The sequence below is a fragment of the Oxyura jamaicensis genome, chromosome 4 (genome assembly GCF_011077185.1).
Source record: "Oxyura jamaicensis isolate SHBP4307 breed ruddy duck chromosome 4, BPBGC_Ojam_1.0, whole genome shotgun sequence".
Lineage (NCBI taxonomy): Eukaryota > Metazoa > Chordata > Aves > Anseriformes > Anatidae > Oxyura > Oxyura jamaicensis.
The window spans coordinates 64,973,104-64,993,505 of NC_048896.1; the positions used below are offsets into that span (position 1 = coordinate 64,973,104).

A 20,402-nucleotide genomic window follows, 5' to 3' on the forward strand; every position below is an offset into this window, starting at 1 on the left:
TGAGTGTGTTAGTCTTAGGGTGAAACATGTAGTAGTGGTTTCTCTGTTGAATGATTTTTTTCTGCACGCACTGGCGGGGGGGAAGCTTTGAGCTGCAGGAATTCAAAATTGGACATTATGGACGATCTGGATAATTGCTAGCCAATTAATAATATAGTTCTGCTTCCCACGTCAGAGAATGTGGAACACCTAGAAGCAATTCCTTGGCCCTTTTTGGAGGAAGGGGAATATTAGGAATGGAAGGGCTTGCTTGCTAGATCCTTTTACATCTGATACCTGCATGCAGTAATTTAAAACGTTTCCTAGGAGATTAGAAATATTCTAGATTACAAGATAGTTGAACAGCCTGGGCACCAGCACCGTAGGAGCATTCTGAGCTGATAGGAGAGTGGAAAATGTTGTTAGTGGTGGTGCTGGAGTGGGAAACAATTGTTCTGCTCTTGTCGCTATTATGTAGAGGAGGAGAACTGACCTGTCCATCAAACGTGGGTTTCCGCAACTCTTTGAAACAGAGTTAATTTTTATTTTAACAGCATTGAAAGCTTTTGCCTCCTTCAGTGAAAGTGAGCTGTATTACTGTTAGAAATGTAGAAAAAAAATTGTAACTCAAGAAAATGGAAGAGGAAAGTTTTCTTTGCTCTAATTTCATTGTTTGTTTTGCTGTTCTAAACTAAGGTTTGAAAGGAGGATCTTACAGAGGGATTGGGTTTATTCTTTGCCCACTTCCGCTGCTGACTCACTTTTTTTTTCTTATTTTTTAGTTCTGAAAATACTTTTTTCTTTGTGCTGGATCCGGCTATAATGTGCCAAGACTTCTCTGCTTGTCCCAGTCCTATCAGCTAGTATAAATACAGAGTATTCCTTTTCTCTGTTACCCTTGTCTTCCCTCTTCGGATCATTGCTGCTACAACAGTGCTATTAAGATAGCAGTTAACTCTGTTCTTAATGCAGGATCTCACCTTAATGACATGCATCCTACAGCATTTCATAGAATCAGAATCATAAAATTTGATCATCTTACTTGTCAGCTGTGTTTCAGACATGAAATAACCTGAGGACAGGAGATCCATGTCATTTTAGTAAGCTCTTCATGACCTTGGTGATATGAATAATGGCACAGAACTAGAGGAAAAAAAAAAAGTTACTCTTTAGTGTGCTGAAAATTGGGATTACTGTTGTGGTTATGAAGCGTCCCGGATGGAAAAGGTAGCATTTTGATATTCGATTTGTCTTTGAGCTAATAAAATTACATCAAGGAATGCCACACAACAACTGTATGTTAATTTGGGGCTTTTTCTTTTCTTCTTTCAAATACAGCTGATCCTACTGCTCTGGGATTCATCATTTCTCCATGGTCTCTCCTGTTGCTTCCATCTGGCAGCGTATCGTTTACTGATGACAATGTGTCCCAACAAGATCTGCGAGCATTCACGGCTCCAGAGGTTCTGCAGAACCAGTCCCTGTCATCTCTCTCAGACGTGGAAAAGGTACAACACTTCTCCCATGGCAGAGAGCTGCTGCCTTTTCCTGTTGATGAGTTCACAAAATGGCTTTAAGCTGACCTTTTTGTCTCTGCAGTATTCTTGATATCTGTGCTTGATTGTTGATTTATTTTGTGAATGCAAGAATCAGATTCAGCAAAGCAGGATACAAGTGCCAAGCTCTGCAGTCATAGTATTGGAATTGTTTATCTTGTTTCAGGAGAGACAACATTGTTGAAGATAGTAATGTTGTCTCTAATGTAATCTCTGAAGTTAACATGCAATACAGGCCTCAAAACATCAGAAAAAAACATTCTGAATGGCACATTTATGACATTCTTCAGAAATGATTGTGTTCTTTGTTCCATGCCGGGATTCATTCAGTACGGTACTTTTTTCTATTTGAAAAAAAATAGAGAGTAGTTAATATTTAAAGCCACATTGTGATGTTTCTTTATCTTCAGGAAAGAAATCATCAGAAGGACAGCTGGCTTGTAAACTTGAGCAGGCAGCATGTCAATTAACAATGACCAAATACTGGCATTCAGCACATACACACTTCTGATTCATCCTCTCTGATTACAGATGTGCAAATTTTTCATGATAGCAATATAACTTGGCTTACTGCAAGGTGATGACAAAATCAAGCCTCTCCACTGCAGCAGTTGTGTTGCTTTTTGTGTTGGGAAACAATTGTGTGTGGAAATGTACAAGCTTTGGCTTTACATAAGCAAATTCTTCACACAGTCACCTATAAACTAAATAAACCCCTTTAGCTTGCGGTGTTCCATCTTACCATTAGGTTGAAGCTTCAAGCTTTGGGCTTAGGATAAATTAACCTGGTTTGTGAATTAACTCTGCTTAATTTTTGCAAGTGTATTGTCCACACTGGCAGGTGAAAAAGGAACTGTTGCAATACCCTGAGATGGTAAAAACATTAAAAAAAAAAAAAAAATGAGCTGCTCCCGTTCTTGTTCCCAGTTTAAAGCCTTGCAGATAAATCACAGAGCTGTGCCCCCAGTGTGGTATTCATGTCTGGGTGCTTCCAAGATACCAATCCTCTAGGGCTAATTGCTTGCTTGTATGGCAGGGAAAAACTACCAGGAAAGGAGGTTAATCTTCACTGTAAAGACACTGGTGAAGCACTCCAATAATGGTAAAACAATATCAAACATCTCACTTGGGGAATAACCTAGCAAAACTAACAATTACTCCTGGTGTAAAATTGCAACTCTAAATAATGATCTCTTTTATTTCTTCCCATTGTATTGTATAAACAATTGAGTCTTATTATGGCTTTATTATTTGGAGATATTAGAGCTGATAAATAACTGGTCTATGCATCCTTTTTTCTGCTCGTTTCCCTTCACATTAGCAACATACTGCGCATTGGAGCGTATGCTGTTAATTTGTCGTGACTTCATGTTTCTTAGGTCTTGTTTTGCACATGCTGACTTAATCTGAAACACATTTAAACCTCTTTTTGTTGTTCTGTTGCATCTCAGCATAGTTTGCTAGACTCATCTAGTGGAAATCTTTGATGTTTTCCTCTTTTTGGTTCTTGTTCTGAAATCAGACCCTGTCTGCAAGTTGGGCTTTATTGTTTCCTTGTTTCTTCTGGCCTCTGATCAGCCAACAACAGAGTCGCATTCAGCTCTTCAGCTATGACTTCACTTGCTAGCCGAATGGAACAGTGTATTCAGTGATAACTGCTGGACAAAATGATAGTCACTCAGTGAATACCCTTTTGGTTCTTTCAAGACACTCGGTCAAATTGAATACAAACCAAGCCTGATATCATTCAAGCCAATTGGAAATGCAGTTAGCAAACCATTTGAAATTATAATAAGAGACAAATCTGGGAACTGAATTTGGATTGATTTATATATTGTGGAAATTATTACAAGTATTGTAAAAAGAAGGTGAACTCAAATTTTTTGAGTAAATGCTTTAATTTTTAAGAGGTGCATGTGATGGTCTTCAGTCAAAGATTGCTTCTTCTGGAGAGACAGATGAGTGTTTTCAATATGTGTGCCCGTGAGTACTGTACAGAGCCACCTGTTATTTACGGATCATTTGAAATTACCAAATTCCTGTTTTTTTTTATTTTAATTTTTTTACAACACAATTTTTCAGGAGATCTTCTTTGCCATGCATTCATTGTGTCAGGTAAGGAACTTGATGTAATGCTGCACAGCTGTCAGTTAGCCATAATCTTGTAAACAGGCTGGTATGGGATTTCATGTCCCCCACACCCTGGCTTTCTGTCCCAAGCTAAGGCTGTCAGACCGTAATAAGCAGTTAGAAATTTGTTAGGGGAAATGCCAAACACTGGTCTACCAGATCCTTATTGTTCTGGTTCTGCAGAGAAACTGTATGAAATAGGAGAGAGTTACAGGATATAACGCATGCAGGCATTACTTGACAATCCAAAAGGGTATGCAGGTATGTAGCAGGTAGATTTTTGTCTTATATGTAGTAGTGGCTTGCAAGCAACTACACAGTGCTGTAATTAAGAAGCCTCCAAGTTCATTTAAAACTTGAAATATGATGGAGTACCACATGATAGACTATTAAACTTTTTTTTTTTTTTTTTTGTGAAAGCTGGTTTCAGATAGGCTACTAGGGTAGCATCTTTTGTAGTGGTGACAGTCTTTGTTTTGAGGTATTATAGGTTGTGCTATGTTTTTGCTGAGGATGACACGCTTCTCAGTTTTAGAATAGAATAAAGCCACGGTGACATATTCCCTTCTGAGCAAGAAGTTCTCTGTGGTTCTGCTCCGGCTTCCTCACAAAAATGCCATGTCTCTGTTTTCCTCTACCTACACAACCTTCTTGCATGCTTATCAGAATGCATGAACTGGTCCCGTTCCCATCCTCAGTGTTTGTTTGCCAGCTGGACAGAAGCGTGCCAGTGAGGAATCTGCGAGTCGCTGCTGCATGCTGGTGGAGGCCATTCTGTCCTGCTGTGACTCTCAGGCCACGCTCTAAAGGCCGGCCAAGTGATCTGAGTGGCAGAAGCTTAAGGTTGGAGTGCTTCTCGGAGTGTGTTCATTTCCAGTGTTGTCTGAATAAAGCCCATTGAATTTAAGAGAGCAATTTTTAGTAATAGGTTACTTCTACATGTATTTAGTAATTACTTCCTTACCCTGTCCCAAAGCAGTGTATTGCTCTTCTGAATACATAAGACAGAAAATGCTTCCTTATTACATGAGAAATGTAAACATACATTATACTTGGGTTTTCGGCTAAAAGTCTGCACAGCGCAGTAATGTTAGTTAGGACATTATCATGTAGTAGTTATGAAAGACATTATAATGTCTTTCAAGCAGTCTGATCTAAACAGGAAGACATTTTGGTGACACCCTCTGAGTCTTTGTGAACACATTTTGTATGTTAAGAGGCTTCTCAGTGCAGAGATAAACCTTAACTAAGATAAACCTTAACAGAGATAAACCTTAAACTAACCTTAAGCTAGTACTAGACATGTAATTTCCAACAGTTCTACATAGTGAGTTTGGGAGGCAGAAAATGAGCATCACACTGGTTCTGTTCCCTCCACTACCTTTGTCCAGCTGATTTACTTGGAACTTTTTAAAACCTGTATATGAAGTTCCAGAGCCTGGACAGATCTTGTCAGTATACCTAGGACTTAAGTAAGATGTTTCGCTTTTAGTTGGCAAAGAGGTTGCCTTAAATGAATCATCCCTAACTTATCACTGTCCCTGTAACTGTTGTTCATTGTCTGCACAATAATTTAATCAGCTGCTTGCCTGAAGTTACTCAGATATTACTAGTAACCTGGTAGAGAGTTGTCAGTAGTGTATGCTACTTGCATAGTCCAGAATTTATTTATTTATTTATTTATTTTCTGCTGTTCCTTAGCTGTATTGTTATTTTCAATGACCTGTTTGGACTGTGTGTATTTGTAGTCTGAAATCTACAATATTTGAAGATTGTATTCCATGTCTTGAAGGATTTAGTATGTTCAAGATGTATATTAATATCATTGCTGTTGATATTAACTGTTAATTATGAATGTAATGTTTAATGCCTTTGTGCCTTAAAATACAAATGATAGGTTAAGGTGACTGCTTTATGCATTAATGCTTTTGTGTTCATTACATTTTTTCCTTTGATCCCAGTCCTAGTAATTTCTTGACAGTAGTAGCCAGCTGATGGAGTCCCGCTAAGGCCTGCCTTGCCTTCAGACTAAAGGTTTCAGGAGCATTAGATACCACCACGCAGTCTGTTCCCCTGCGCGGCTGCTGACGTAGATAAGTGTGCTTCTGCCTTCCTTGGGAGATGAACATGTGAAGCTAAACAGCAAGGCCAGAGGCACTGATTAGATGCAGTACCTTTTGTTGCAGTAGGATTTACTTCTCTAGCTCTCAGGCAAAAGAAAATAAAAATCTGAAAAACAGATGAGCTTAACTGCCAAGAAAGTATACAGGCAAAGTGACATTAGGTTAGTTGCTCTGCTTTGAAGGTGCTTTGCATTTCCTGTGCTGTTCTGAGTTGATAAATGTCTTGTGTTTTATTATAGGTGCATATTTATTCTCTTGGTATGACACTCTTCTGGGGAGCTGACCATGAAGTACCTCAAAGCCAAGTAAGTTTGAATTTGGTTTTGTTTAATATTATGGATTCAGACTTAATAGTGTGACCACTTTGACATGTGAATTAACATGACACGATGTCCTCATGGGACGCAGAAGAGTGTGGCATCCTTGCTCTACTTGGAGCTTTTCCCTGTGGCGTGTAAGACTATTGTTGTTAGCTTGCAGAAAGAAGGTGCTGATAGAACGTGTCTGTCAGTTTCCATGTAGGTATATCTGGGTTAGTCTATGCTATAGTGTCACAGGCGGAAAAACAACAGTTGATGCTGCTGAAAAATACTTGTTTTGTTTTAGTCTTATATATAAAAATAAACACTTAAGTAACATTGCTGATATACTCATAATAAAGCAACTTGTGATCTCTGCTGCTGTAATTTCAGTGAGTCTGGAATTAGCACGTGCCAATACTTGCCTTGCACAATGGCCAAGAAAAATTGTATTAATTGCTTGGAAGAGGGAGTAGACTTGCTACTGACTTGTCAGCCATTGCAGACATAGTCACAGACTGCTTAGAGCTGAATGTTATTGCTCAGGAGGTTATCTCCCACACCCAGCAGAACGCCTTCACTTAGTTGTGGAGTCTAGAATGCCTAATTCGTCATTTGCCTGGGTGCTCCCACCTGCTCCCAGCTCAGATGTTTGAAGGCACTATCTAAAAGGGTGAAAAGTAGGTGAAATGCACAGAGAGAGCATTTAATGAGAGACTTCGTGTTGAGGGATTTGACAGAGCATTGTGCAGCTCGGGGAGCTGAGCTATTTCTGTTTCATGTTTTGGTTCAGTCCAATTTATTGGCATTATGTTTAAGGGTAAGGAAGGAAATTTTGAAAGCCTTTGGGAACTAAAGTGCTTGGTTTCTAAAATTTTCTGTACCAGAGTAGTAGTTGGGTTCTGAGTCCTCTTGCTTTGTAAATAGCTGCCTGAACGCAGAAGTCACAAAATTTGATGCTGACAATTATAGGGATACTTCTTGGTAGTCTACCATATCTGTCCCCCAAACTCCACTGTTTTATTGGACAGTTATCCCACTTTGCTCACCTGCCTTGTAAGGGATGAAGGGAGCAGTATGAGCAGTAGCAGGAGAATGGCTTGAGATAGGTGCTCAGCAGAAGGTAGGTAGGAATGAATTTTCTTCTATGTTTTTGCTCCTTCCTTTAGTATTAGATTGTAGCAACAGTTTTATAGTAATGCAGCAGGAAGAAATGCTTTCTCAATGCTTTCTCTCGCTCAGTGTTTTTCCAAAGTATGGTGTGGTGAGGTATGTCTGGAAAGAAAGGGGGAGCAGAAGTACAGGATTTTCCATCAAATGTTCTGGTGCTCTGCCCTGTGGAGGTAGTATAGGCAAAAAGACAGGCTGTGTATGGCATAACTTTTAAGTGTTAGTTTGTATGTGTGGAATTTCACTTTGTCTGCATTTGGTGGTTGATGGGCTGCTTCTCTGCTGGGAATTTGGTTGAACTGCAAGAATGATTTGTATGATCTGGGAGAAGAAGTGCTGAAAAAATAGGTGGGAAAACCCTACGTTAGTTATACCAGGGGGATCCAGAAGAGTTATTTATGGCACCATTTAAAAAATAAATCAGGAGCACTAACACAGGAAAGGTTGAAAGATTGTCATGTCTTAAAATGCTCCATACCAAAAAGCACACGACAGATCTTGTGCTTTGTAGATAACCCCCCACTCTGGGACAGTTGCACAGGGGGAAGCTGAGTCCTCGAGTGCTGGTGGCACCTGAGAACAGGTGTTATCTCTGACCATTGTGCACTCTGTGGAGTCGTATTCCACTGGCAGTGTGCTGGATTAACTGGCTGGGGAGCTGAGAATCAAACCTAGATTGTTCTCCACCATATGAGCATTGTCCTGCAGCGACAAACCTTTGCTTTTTTTAACCAGTGGCTTTGCTGCTTGAAACCTTACTTCTTTGTTGATAACATTTGGTGGTGGCACTGGACTTTGGAAATGCTGACCCAGCTGGAGCAAAAAAAAATATCCAAGTGTGGAATTAGAGAAAAGTAGTGTGGCAGACAGAGTCTTACAGAATGATTGTAATACGAACTGAATTTTATGATTGTGACTGGCAGTGTGTTTAAAAACAGCAAAGACCTTTAAGCAAAACCTTTTCACTGGTAATTAAGCCCTTGAGAAAAGAAAGTGGCGGTGTCCTGATGGTACAGATCAGGCAGCTTCTATGGACCATACTGTTGTAGGAGCCTTTTAGATTCTGGCTGATTGTCCAGTGACTGTAACTGCAACTTCTTACCACCGAGATGGTGACTTCCACATTGGCACTCACTCGATGTAGACAATAAGCCTCATGCGTAGTCATTTTATTACGTTGAATATCTTTTGTTTGTATGTGTGTGCTGCAGGTTACAATTAAAATTGATTCTCACCTCCCTCCCACTTTTGTTTGTCATTAGCCTATCAAACTTGGAGATCATCTCAACAGCATACTCCTCGGCATGTGTGAAGATGTCATTTATGCCCGTGTATCTGTACGGACCGTTCTGGATGCCTGCAGTGCCCACATACGGAACAGCAACTGTGCCCCTTCTTTCTCCTATGTGAAACAGTTGGTCAGGCTGGTTCTGGGAAGCCTGTCTGGGGTAAGTCTTCCTACGCGTCTGAGGGTTAAGGGAGATCAGCAGGAAGAGAGCTAAGTTGCTAAATCAGAGTTGTTGTGCAGTCATTCTTCCTCTTGTTTGACCATGTTGCAGTTGTGATAAGGGAGATTGTTGAAAGGGAAAAACTGTGAAATTGTAGGAGGAGAGAATTGTTCTCCTCTTGGTAACAGTTTGTGCACTCGACAATTCTTCCTGGAATGAAGATTTAAGCTGCTGTTGCTGAGGAAGATAGTTTTCTGAATGGTTATCCTCTTTGGAAGAGAAGTAGGAAAAAACATGAACTCTGGGGGCAAACATTAGACCTATTCCTACTTGAAATGCTGCAAAAATGATGGCTGTGGTGTTTCTTTTTTTTAGAAGTGTTCTTGACTTTGGGAGAGTCTAAGGACTTCTTAGTCAGTGTGCCAGTTCTCTTGCACTTCTCCTCAGCTCCTGGATAGATAGGATTTTGTGGAGGACTTTATTGTCTAATGATGACAAATCTTGTAAGAAGTGACGCATGCTACATGAAATCATCTTGCAGAGTTACTATTCCTGACAGGTGTCCTCTGCCTTCACCTAAACCATCACAACGTAGCCACAATTAGTCAAATGACTTCAGGCTCTGAATTCCAAGGAAGGCCATAAGTTGTCAATATTGTTAAGATCGTTCTTTTGTCAGTACTTCCTTTTCCTGTGTTCTGTTCATAATTCTAACAAATGGCAAGGAGTGTGTTTCTGCTAGAGTGATAGGCAGTGGTGATCTTGAGTTTTATCCTGTTCTATACTGTTGAAACTCTTATGTCATAGAGGTTACACAAATGTAAAAAACTGGTGTCTGGAGACGTAGCACTGTAATTACAGGAAAAGTATTTGAGTTGATAGTAGTCTCATTTAACAATCTGTTTTATAATTTAATAGTTACTTAGGCTCTTTATAAATCGGGTTTGGAAGTTCTTGCATGATGTTACAAGTCCCTGTGCTTGTCCAATGTTCAGCAGAAGCTGTCTGTGACAGGGCTCCAGAAGCAGCACTGAATCAGAGTTCCAGATTTGTCTAGTGTGAGGTTATGTTGTCAGTCTGGTTTGCTCCTCGCTGTTACAACTGTCAGTCCAGTACTCCTCACTGCAATGTCCAAACTCTTGTGCAGCTGCCAAATGGATCTGGCTTGTGATTCAGTGAAATGAAGGCCTACAAGGCATTAATCACTGAAACTACTAAAGTGAAGATCTAAATCTTAAATCAGGCCATGAGCTATAGAAACAGCCAGTGTGGAGAATTGAGTCATTCATTTTCAGATTCTTAATGGCCCTTTTTGCTTAGCAAATTTTCTGCTTTTCTGCTCATCTTGTCTTTGTCACCAGGCTTGCAAAGGGTCTCCATGGTTAGCGTGACAAACTGACTGGCCTGGCCAGCTGAGGACAGCAGTAGCGGTCCTAAATGCACGTGCTGAATCTAGCTGCTGGGTTCCCATACTGTGCTAATGACCAAGGAGCAGGACTGCTGGACGTTATCCAGTGTTGAAGCTTTGCTAATATTCTACTTTTCCTCTGGCAGAAGTATGTCTTAATCGAATTCGAGGCTTTGCAGCAAAACAAGAACAAAATAGTTGAGTAGAGCCATGTGTCATCAGAACAGCAACATAGCTGTGCTTCTGGGTTTTTCTGTGCCTCAGGTAGCCCTCCATGCTGGTTTTAACATTTTAACTCTGTATGTGTCCTTGAAGTTCAGTTTAATAAGAAAAGCACGTAAAGCTGTTTTTTTCAGAACCAGAGTAAACTTTAATGTGCCTCTGATCCTGCCTGGGCTTTTCAAAGGATGGAGGAGACTGAGCTCTGTAATAGGTCCTTGGGTGATATATGAAGCACAGTGAGAGATCTTCTTGCATCTTTTAAAGGGCATTACAGCCTAGGACTGATTGAACCTGTTTCATGTTGAGTTGCACAGTAACTGTGATGGATAAAGATCTTTGTCTCCATCCAACGTCCCAGCTAAGCCACTGTCTAGGTTGGGCTGATTGCCACCATATCAGAACACCTCAATGAGAGGTGCAAATAAGCTCTTTTTTTCTTTCTTTTTTTTTTTTTTTTGAATGCATGAATGATTGTGCATGTAAAATCACTTCTTTGGGGTAGTGGTATTTTTTTTAAAAAAGCTAAAAATTAGTAATAAGATCAGTGAATTTTGGCACACATTTATCCCCACAGGCACATTTCCTTTTGTAACTTTTCACAAGTGCATAAGCTATTACATACAAAATAAGTTGCTTGAGTTATCAACCAAAACCTCTCAGGTACGAGACAGTTCTCTCGACTCTGCAGAGGACACATCAGGCTAATCACAAGTTCCAGTCATGTTGCACCCATGGAACGCATAAGAAAGTTTTCAAGTGCTGCTGTCTTTGGAGTTTGCTGCAGGGATGGATGTATTTAAGTTACACAGTTGTGAACTTAATTCATACTGGAAAAAAGCCAACCAGTTGTGTGCTAAAATCCCGCCCTGAGTATTCAGATGTCAGTATTATAAGGGATGGTCTTGCTGGTGAAGCCATTTTTTGTTTTGAAACATTTGAGCCCGTACTCTGAACTTGAACTTTAATGTTCAGTGCTAACTTGTGTTGTGCGTTATTTAAGGGGCACTAGTTTAATGTTAATATGAGTTCTTTCAGTACGTAACTAGGCATCATTGCCTGTTTTGCAGATGGATCAACTTGCTTGCAATGGAGATAAAAAATTGCAGCCAGACAGGAGCCAGGCTATTCGGGAGAGGCTGAGGGGGAAAGGACTTCCCACAGGTAAGTGCTTCCTTGCAGGGAGGGTCATGGCAATAACAGCCCTTGTGGGAGACCATGTGTGCGGGGTAGATTTTGCAGCTGAAGAAACTGAGTATTGGAGCCCTTGCTCATGGTAACAGAGCTCTGTTGGTAGTTCCATGTCTAACAAAGCATAGACAATGTCAACAAGAGAAAAATTGTTTGTAGAAAATACACATCTTTTTCTGGTTCTGTTCCTGATGCTAGGAACAAGGTGGCTAGAAGTCTTATTTCAGGGGAGGAGAAGTTTCAGGCAACTGGAGGAAGAGGAAGCAGCTTCTCTTAGTTCCTTCATTTCTGTGGGCCCTGCTTTACCTCACTGTAACGCTCCTTGCACACAGCCGCTTGCTTTCCTTCCCAGGCAGCTCAGGGCTCTTCTCTCTGCACACAAAGCTTCTTGTTACCCCCTCTTTTTCCCTTAGCAGAGGTGGTGTGTGTTTGTCACAGTTCTGCTGTGCTTTGGCAGTGTGAGGCAGACATGGAAACAAGGTAAGGTTGTAAAGTCGCTTCAGGGAGATTAGGAAAGAGGAAAAGGGGGAGGGAGGGAGGGAAACAGCCCTTTTTGGGGACACGTTGCCGTTGTTGCCAGTGTGGAGTAAAAGGGATTGAGTGATGTGGGATGACAGCCAATTGCTGGCCAAGACTTTATTAGATGTTGCTGTTCAAGGTCTGTGGCAGCATCAGCTCTGTGCTAGGCTTTTCAGACAAGAGTAGGTGTTCTTCCAAATGACCAATCTCATCTTTTTTTTTCTGGAAGAGTTGTGGAGCGTTTTGTGATGTTCCAGTTGGGCCAATCAATGTCTTTGCGAGGCAGGCAGTGCGATGTGATAATTATCCGAGACCTTTCTTGCCTTAAAATGCTCATCTGTAAATGGAAATGGAGTTCCTTGGTTAACAGTATGTGGTATCTTCCACAGATACTCAGCTTTGTAAATGCTAGCAGCACAGACTTTTCAGCTGCCTTATATTGGCTCTCTGCCTAGTTACCACTAGTAAACATGGAACGAAAGCGTGTTGCTGATGTGCTTGAGCTGCTCCCTCTGTCTTTTAGTTTGGTGTCCTCCAAAACCAGCAATATTTCTCATCTCCTCCAGAGTCTTTCTGCAGCAATAGAAAGACCTCTCAGAATACAGGGTTTGGGACTGGATCAATCCGGTTGACTAGATTTGTAAACAATAGCATGCCTTCCTTCTTAAGCTCTTGTCTTAAAAATAATTATTTCCCTGGCTCCCATCAGTTCTGCAAAGGTTGTGCCAGAACCTTACTGTTTTGATTTGTTAAATTGTTAGTTTCTTCTTGACCCCTCTTCTTTCCCAATTTCTAGTTTCATCATATTCATGGTTTCTTTACACACCTTTGTTCTTCTGCAAGTACATACCGTATTTCTCACCTGGTACTTTTCTTTTGCTTTTCAAGTGGATTCCCATCATCTTCAGTTTAATTAATAATTTGCTATGTAGCACAGCAGAACTTGATTTGAGCATATTAGCATTTGGCTACTACCTCAGGCTTGGTCATTTCCATACTCTCATTTCCATCATCTGTTCTGCTTTTGATCCCATGATTATCATAAATTGCCTGTTTTGAGAATGGTCAGAGTGAATATTTGTTTCGTTTTGGAGGCATAGCAAGGCTGCTTTTAAACTCTGTTCTCACTGTACTAGCAACCCTCATTTTTTCTTTACTTTGTTCTCTTGTTAATACAGCTGAACAGTCTTTTGCTTTTCTGCTTTCATTTTTCTTAGAAAATGCTCTTGTTGAAGTCTGTGTGTGCTTTGAGTTTTTTTTACTTTTCTGTTTATTTTTCTTACAACTTTCTGGTTAAGCTGTTTAGCAGATGATTTTTTTTTAATCTCCAGAAGTCATGTTTGTTCCCAAAATCTGAAGTGTATCTTAACAACAAAGGCTTTTTTTAGGTTTTACTAAATTTTGTAGATGGGTGCAATAGCTCCAGCCAGTATCTCCATGGCTTTCTGGCTCAGTATCCGGTCAAATAACCTCTCTTTAATGCCTGAAACGTTTTCTGAGGACTATGCCTTTTGCTCACAGAGTATAGACCAGATGATCTAATTGGTGTTTTCCTACTCTATCCTCTGACTTCATAAAATGTCATGGCCAGAATACTCTTTCCTCTTCTTCTTGCTTTCTTTGAATCACTTAGTATGTATGGCTGTGCTTCTGAGATGTTTGAGAGGCATTGATTTTTATTTTAATTAATGCAACATTCAGTTAGTATGCAGCGTCTGGGTCACCAAAGGGCTGTGGAGCTGGAAGTCTGGCTGCTGGGTGCTCACTTGCCTTCTGGCTCTGCCTGAGATTGCCACAGTGCCAGGCAGAACAGGTTCCCTGCAGTGTGTGCGCTTGTGAAATTACCAGCTTGTAGAGGACCGCCTGAACAAAGGGTTCTCTCAGACTGAGGTGTCCAGCTGAGTCAGCTGCTACAGACCAGGACGTTGTGGGTGGTTGTTTTTTTGTTGTTGTTTTGTTTTGCCTATTCTGATTCCATTCCAACTTATTTCAGTTTCCCTGTATCACATTAATTACCTGTGGAACTCTGTTTACTTACCTTTTTTTCCCTAAAGAGCTTAAAACCATCTTAGTCGCCCCTGCAGACATTTCCATTTCAACATCTGACTTCAGTCCCATTCCCTGATCCTTTTTTTTAATTATTTTTTACTAGCATCATCTTAATTCTCTGTTTCCATCTTCAGTATATGCTTTCATCTCACTTTGCTGAGCCCTCAGGGAATATAGACCATCAGAAACATATGGAACAAGACATCCACGTAACCAAACAAGCTCAGGCTATTTTCAATTCCACGTGGCGTACTTATTGAAAGATTGAAAGTTAGGGTGATCCCAGTGTAAAGGGTGTCTGATATTAATGAGTGACAGCTCTCATTTGATTCAGGGCTATCTAATTCTTTGTTTTATTTATTGATTTACAATGAATGCAGGATTACCAAAATGTTGCTGCATCTAACTTTAGATTGATGATCAGTCATGCTGAGTTAATGAATATAGAGATGGTTCAGCTGAAGAGAGATGTGCTCCTAGTTTCGGTCTTTGGAAGACTTAAACGTGAACTTTAAGATCAGTTTTGCAAATCTCGGTCATCCAAAATTACAGTTGCTGGGGCTTTTTATTGGCTTAGGACAGATGTTTTGAAATATTTTTCTACTTACTGAAATCAGGTATTTTGTTCTCCTGTATGCCAAGGTTGGATGTTTTCACTTATTTATTTCTGTCTTTACATCTTAAGTACAATTATGAAATAGCTTAATGCTAATATTCTCCCCAATTAAATTTATTTTCTGTCTCTTTCATGACTCACTTTCTGTGGTTATTTTGGTGAATGAGCTTTATGTCAGGGCAGACTGCAGAAGTAATTCATTCTAAATTAATATTACAGAACGTTTGCTTTTAGTCAAGTCATACTCAGAGCACAATATTTAGGAACTGACTTAGCCAGCAGAAATAGAAACAGTAAAACCTGGTGTGAGTCATCTCAACATATGAGTTATTAAGGTTTCCTGTTCAAAACACTGTCGACCTTAAGAGTTTTCAAGAATTATTTGTGGAAGTTGTTTGATAAGATTCTTTTGGGGTGACAAAAAAGCAAGTAATTTTCAAACTCTTCCAAACATACAGCAAGAATTAATTCACCCCACTACTGTTTTTGCTAAAAACCATAGTGTTCAAAAGAATGTAGCCTATTTAAAACTTGGTTGAAATTTCTGTAACTTAACCAGGCTTGGGAATCTGCTTCCCAGCTCTCAAATGAAATCTTGCACCAGGGAAGTATTGCTGTGTCTCCTTGGGTTTACTTATTAAGTTCCACCTTGTGTTCAAGATCTGTCTGCAACAAGAGCAGACCTTTGAAAACATACTTGTCTTTTCAAGAAATTTAGCTAAAATGTTTCTTGACTTTGCTTTCCTATCATCATGCTCTGCAGCGTGACCTTGACTCCTGCATCGTGGAGTCTGTCCCAAACAAGCCCTGTGTTATAGTGCTGCAGTTTGAGCAGTCAAATTTCCAGCCTTCATCTCTGCCAAAAGAGTGTATGCCACCTCATTCTGCTTGTGATGATTTTAAAGTATCATCCACGTTCACCTTATCTCTGCAAAACAGGGAAGTGGAAAGAGGGAACAAAATTCTAAGTGTTGATGAAGTCCCTGTTTAATTAGACTATACAATCTGTTAAGTGCAGCAAAAATGGTAGGTTTTGTAAACCGAATAAATATCGTGAGGCTCCACAAAATCCTTTTAATTTTAACAGGAATACTAACGTTCAGTTAGTTCTCTCCAGAAATTTTTATTGCTTATACAGCTGCCCAGCAAAAACTCACAGGAAAAAGAAAATAAGCCATTTTGATTTCGATCCAGGGAAATTAATTGCGGATTATGTTTTAGTACCCAATTTTGTTGAAAATGCAGCTTTTAGCCTATCATGAAAGAGTTTATAGTGATCACCTCCACATGTGAACTGAAACAGATTTAATTTTCTTGCTAAATCCAAGCACAAAGCTTTCACTTACAAAAAACAAAACAAAACAAAAGAAAAAAAAAAACACTACTTTATTCCTTTGATTTGAGAATCTGTCGTCCGGCAATCTACACACACACACACACACACACACTGCCCATCTTCCTGCTAGTAGAAAAACAGAACTGAGTAGGTGGGAGAAAAATTCGAAGAGTTGAACAAAACAAAATAGAAGCCGGATGAAGATTTTTTTTTTTTTTTTAATCGTTGTTTTGCACTCCAGAAATGGCGTCTGTTTTCTTCCAATACATTTGTGCGTCCTGCAGTCCTGGTGGTTGGTGGTGGCAGAGATTTGGTGAACTTCAGTATAATTGCTGCTGCTGTGCTGAGCTTCCAGCCTGGCAGTGCTGCTGGTGGTGCTGAGGGCAAACTCGGAACTCTGGGACAAAATGAGAGGGGATGCAAAGACCCAGGAGTAAAGCAAACAGGAAATGTAAAATGCTGTCTCTGTGCAGAAAACAAGCCGTATGCCTGAGTTTCTCCTGCGCTGTGCCCAAATCCGGGAAGGGAAAAGCAGGGTGGACCTTTGCCTAATTGACTCAGAAATGTACTGAAAGGAAATCAAACCATAAGCCTTAGTAGAAAAAACTGCAATCGTGCAGTTCTCTGTTCTGCAGAGATGCTGAGGAACAGGAGAGGTGAAATGCTGCACTTAGGAGGTGCAGCTTGGCAAGTGTCTCTACCACTGTTCTGAACAAGACTGGAGTTTCTGGAGCCATTTAGGCTGTTTGATAGAGGAGCCATGCCCGACCAAAGCTGAACGCAGATTGTTCTAAAGGATTTACAGCCTTGCCGTTACACACAGCACTTTGAACAGTCCTTCAGTCCAGCTCATTTTGTCCTTGACAAATAACACATTATTTTAGGAGCACTTAGATCTCAAACTTGGAATTTTTCAACAATTAAAAAAAAAAGTAAGAGAAAGGAGGAGGTGCTGTTTCTAGCAGGCAACCCACAGGCCACAGCTGGCTCTGTGGTCTTCTGTTTGGCTCACAGCCAGCCCCAAAGGGATTGCAAATCCAACTCCTCCATCAGCTTCCCACTCACATCTGAGAAACTAAACGCATTGTCTCGGGATAAGGATTTTTCTCTTTAGCTTTTCTGCACACTGATTGTGTGGGAGATGTTTTTTAAACTTAGGCATAATCAGTTCCTCTTTTCTGAGCTTCCTGTCTAGCAGTGATGGTCTGCTCTTTTCGACGCGTGTGGGCGACCTCTCTTTCTCCCCCCAGCCCAGCACATGTGCATGCACATATGGGCGTACCTGTAAGCGTTGCTGAAATGCAGCTGGAAAAGGTTTTCTGTTCTTTGCAAACAAAAGAAAGGGGTGATCAGAAAGCATTTCAACCAAGTCGAACTGAGTTTGTTCAGTATAAATAGACCCAGTCTGTGTTTGCATAATGCTTGGTCAATTGCCTGTACAATGAAGGCGTTACACAAATAATTGCAGACAGACTGAATTTAGGTAGGAGCAGATGACAGCTCTCTAGCTCAGATGAAAATGAACGAGTAGTGGCAGTGAGAAAGACGGATGGTTTGTAAATAACACTTCTCAAAAAGGGTGTAGTTGCATTCATAGCTGAAGACTCCAAAGGGAAAAGGAAGCAGGCCCATGGTCATGTAGTAGACGTAACTTTGGCCTTTTGTGCTCGTGTGGAAGCGTAGATTTGGGTTTTAGCACCAGAAGGGATTTTTTTGTGAACTCTTGGTGATTAATTGCTATTCTCATGGTATGTATTCCCTCGCTATATATTATACTTTGGAATCATGCAATTACTATAATTGCATTTGAATTATTTACAGTAATTATGAATAATTGCACTAATGTAAAATCAAGTAGAAGATAAACACCCAGGGGCGAGATGTGAAATTGAGAGCCCAGGTACTGTTCTGAGAGTTGGTTTCAGCAGAAAAGTTCTGGGAGAAAGGGAAAGTCTGCTCCTTGTCATGACTCATGATGTGATATCTTAACTGCTTGTGGCTTGTCCTGTCACCATTGCCGAGATGTGGGGAAGCGCTTCTGTGTCCTGTCACATTGCTGGGTAACTGAAGCGTAGAGTAGCTCTGTGTGGTGCTGGGTGAGGAGGAGATAGTTTACGTCATTAGTGAAGCCAGGAAACTTTGGGTAGGTCTTGAGAGTTTCCATTAGAAAGAGAAGACATTTTCAAAAGGATGGCACGATTCATGTTGTGAACTTCCTTTATAATTTCAAGATGTAGAAGTTGAGTTATGTAGCCAGGTTCTTTTTGATTCTTAGTTGGATCTTTATTCTTCATATTTCACTGGCAGTCCTGTTCTTTTTGCCAGATTTCATCATAAAAGCTGAAAAAATGAATATGATGGGTACACTGTATATTGGCTCAATGCGTTTGGACTTGTGTATGCCATTCATCTGAAAGTAAATGTTTGGGGGTGTCAGAAGAATACTGCAGAAGTGCTTTGAAGACTGTCGTATTAAGGATGTACAGATGATTCCAGGCTTCCCTGTGCTGGCAGCGTACCATCAGGGAATGGTAGGCCTTGTCCTGAAAGAGATTTACTGCAGCCGTTCAAGACCTCCTGATGTAAATAGTACTGAAGTAGCGGGTTGTGCAAGTCCAGGAAGAACAGTCAAAATTCCTTAATGGTTGGTTTTGTGACTTTGTAATTCTATAACAGTGCTTACAGAATTGAGGGGCGGGTAGGGACAGAATTATTACAAAAGGAAGAGTTGGCCTGGAGTGACGGCTGGTTGCCCAAGTAATGATGATCCAATTTGTTCGCTGCTTCCTGCAGCCAAATTGCTTCTGTGCTGAGGTTTTGTACCTTGGTCGTTACATGGCCCTCTGCTCTTTGCTGCAAAGAGCAGCATGGGCATGTGGCTGGTGTGAAGTACGGATCTGGCAGTGTCCGGCATTGCTGCTCTTTTCGCTCTCCTTCTCCACATGCCCAACTTCAGCAGGCTTTGTACCCCTGGTCTTCTCTGCCTCTCTCTGAGGATGCTTCTGCAACACCTCACGTTGACGCTGTGATTCAGTCTGGGGAGACCTTGTTGGAATTAGGTTGAGAGGGATTTTTGTCTTGCAGAGGTGTTAATAGGCACTAAGACTGGTGAAAAGCAGAGGTGGGAATGGGGAAGGTAATGAAGGAAAGAAGGATGTCCAAGAGAATTTTAGAGTCTCAAGAACAAACACAAAGGCCATGTGGGTCGCTGTGGAAATAAGTTACATAAAGACCTGCAGGCACAGTCGGTCAGCAGTGGGGAAGCAGTGTGTCTCCTGCACTGCTTCCTGACGGGACAGCTCATCTCCTCGTCGTTACGCAATTAGCTGAGTGAGAGGCCAAGCTGCAGCAGTGAGTACTTTCCCGGTCACTGCTGATGAGACAGTGTTCCCGGCGTTCACTTTTCCTCATGAGGAAATGCCAGGTGGGTGGGTAACGCGGGGAACAGAAAGCACCTCTTGCATGCTGAGGCAGGGAGCCTGTGCTGCCCAACAGCAGTTTCTCAGCAACAAACAGTGGATTCGCTTGTGTCGGTGGGTGCTCTGAAACAAGGTAATGCTTCTACACGCAGGGCAGTAACGGACCTTCTGAGCTGGGGATGTTCTTCTGAGTTGTGACCAATAATGTACCAGGCAGTCCTGAATTTACAGTACTGGTAGTTTATTGGAGTGGCAGCCGTCTCTCTTTTCCTGCTTTGCTTGCCATGCTTTTTTCACTAAGGTCTTGTGTTTGCAAATACTTCTTGTATCAGAGTTGGCTCTTGTTTTTTTTTTGTTTGTTTGTTTTCCATTAAAAAAAAGTGAAAACATTGTATTAGGGAGATTGTTTTGTTATTTATTTTTTTGCCCAAGTATACCTTGTAACTGTCATTATTGCAGAGGATTCTTGGAGCTCCTTTTGATTTTCTGTTTTGGTGAGACTCTTAAGTAATGAAGCATTTTGCTTTTTATCCCTATCTCTAATGCCTGAGTTAGAATCCTGCTTAGGATGCCTGATCTTGATGTAGATGTGCGTGAATGTGAAGTATGTGTTTGCAGAAGGGCTATCATCACACCGTGCTGGATAGGCAGTAGGAACTTGACAGTGAAAAATTATTTTTCAAAAGGCTTTGCTGTGTCCTTGAATATTATATGTAATTCACTAGCCTTGTGAGGGACATGCAGTCTGAGAAAAGCATAAGAGAATGACATGACATGAGATTTACCTGACCACAAAGATAGGTATTCTAAATCAAGTTTAGGGTTGAAGCCATATTTATAAAAATACGAAGTGATGTGTCCAATTGTTTCAGAAGAGAAATTCATTCTCATTGGCAAACACTTTAGTTTTATTCTCTTGATTGTCTGGAATGTGTGGGAA

The 20,402-nt window shown here is 40.8% G+C and overlaps 1 protein-coding gene across 4 annotated transcripts in view; it reads left to right on the forward strand.

Annotated features, from left to right (window-relative positions):
- Positions 1-20,402, forward strand: part of PTPN13 (protein tyrosine phosphatase non-receptor type 13) — a 114,942-nt gene that overhangs the window by 31,306 nt on the left and 63,234 nt on the right. For all 4 annotated transcript variants that reach the window (XM_035325129.1, XM_035325127.1, XM_035325128.1 and 1 more), the window contains 4 exons: positions 1,318-1,487; positions 6,028-6,093; positions 8,520-8,705; positions 11,403-11,496. In XM_035325129.1, coding sequence (XP_035181020.1) covers positions 1,318-1,487; positions 6,028-6,093; positions 8,520-8,705; positions 11,403-11,496 — 516 coding nt within the window. The remainder of the gene's footprint in view (positions 1-1,317; positions 1,488-6,027; positions 6,094-8,519; positions 8,706-11,402; positions 11,497-20,402) is intronic.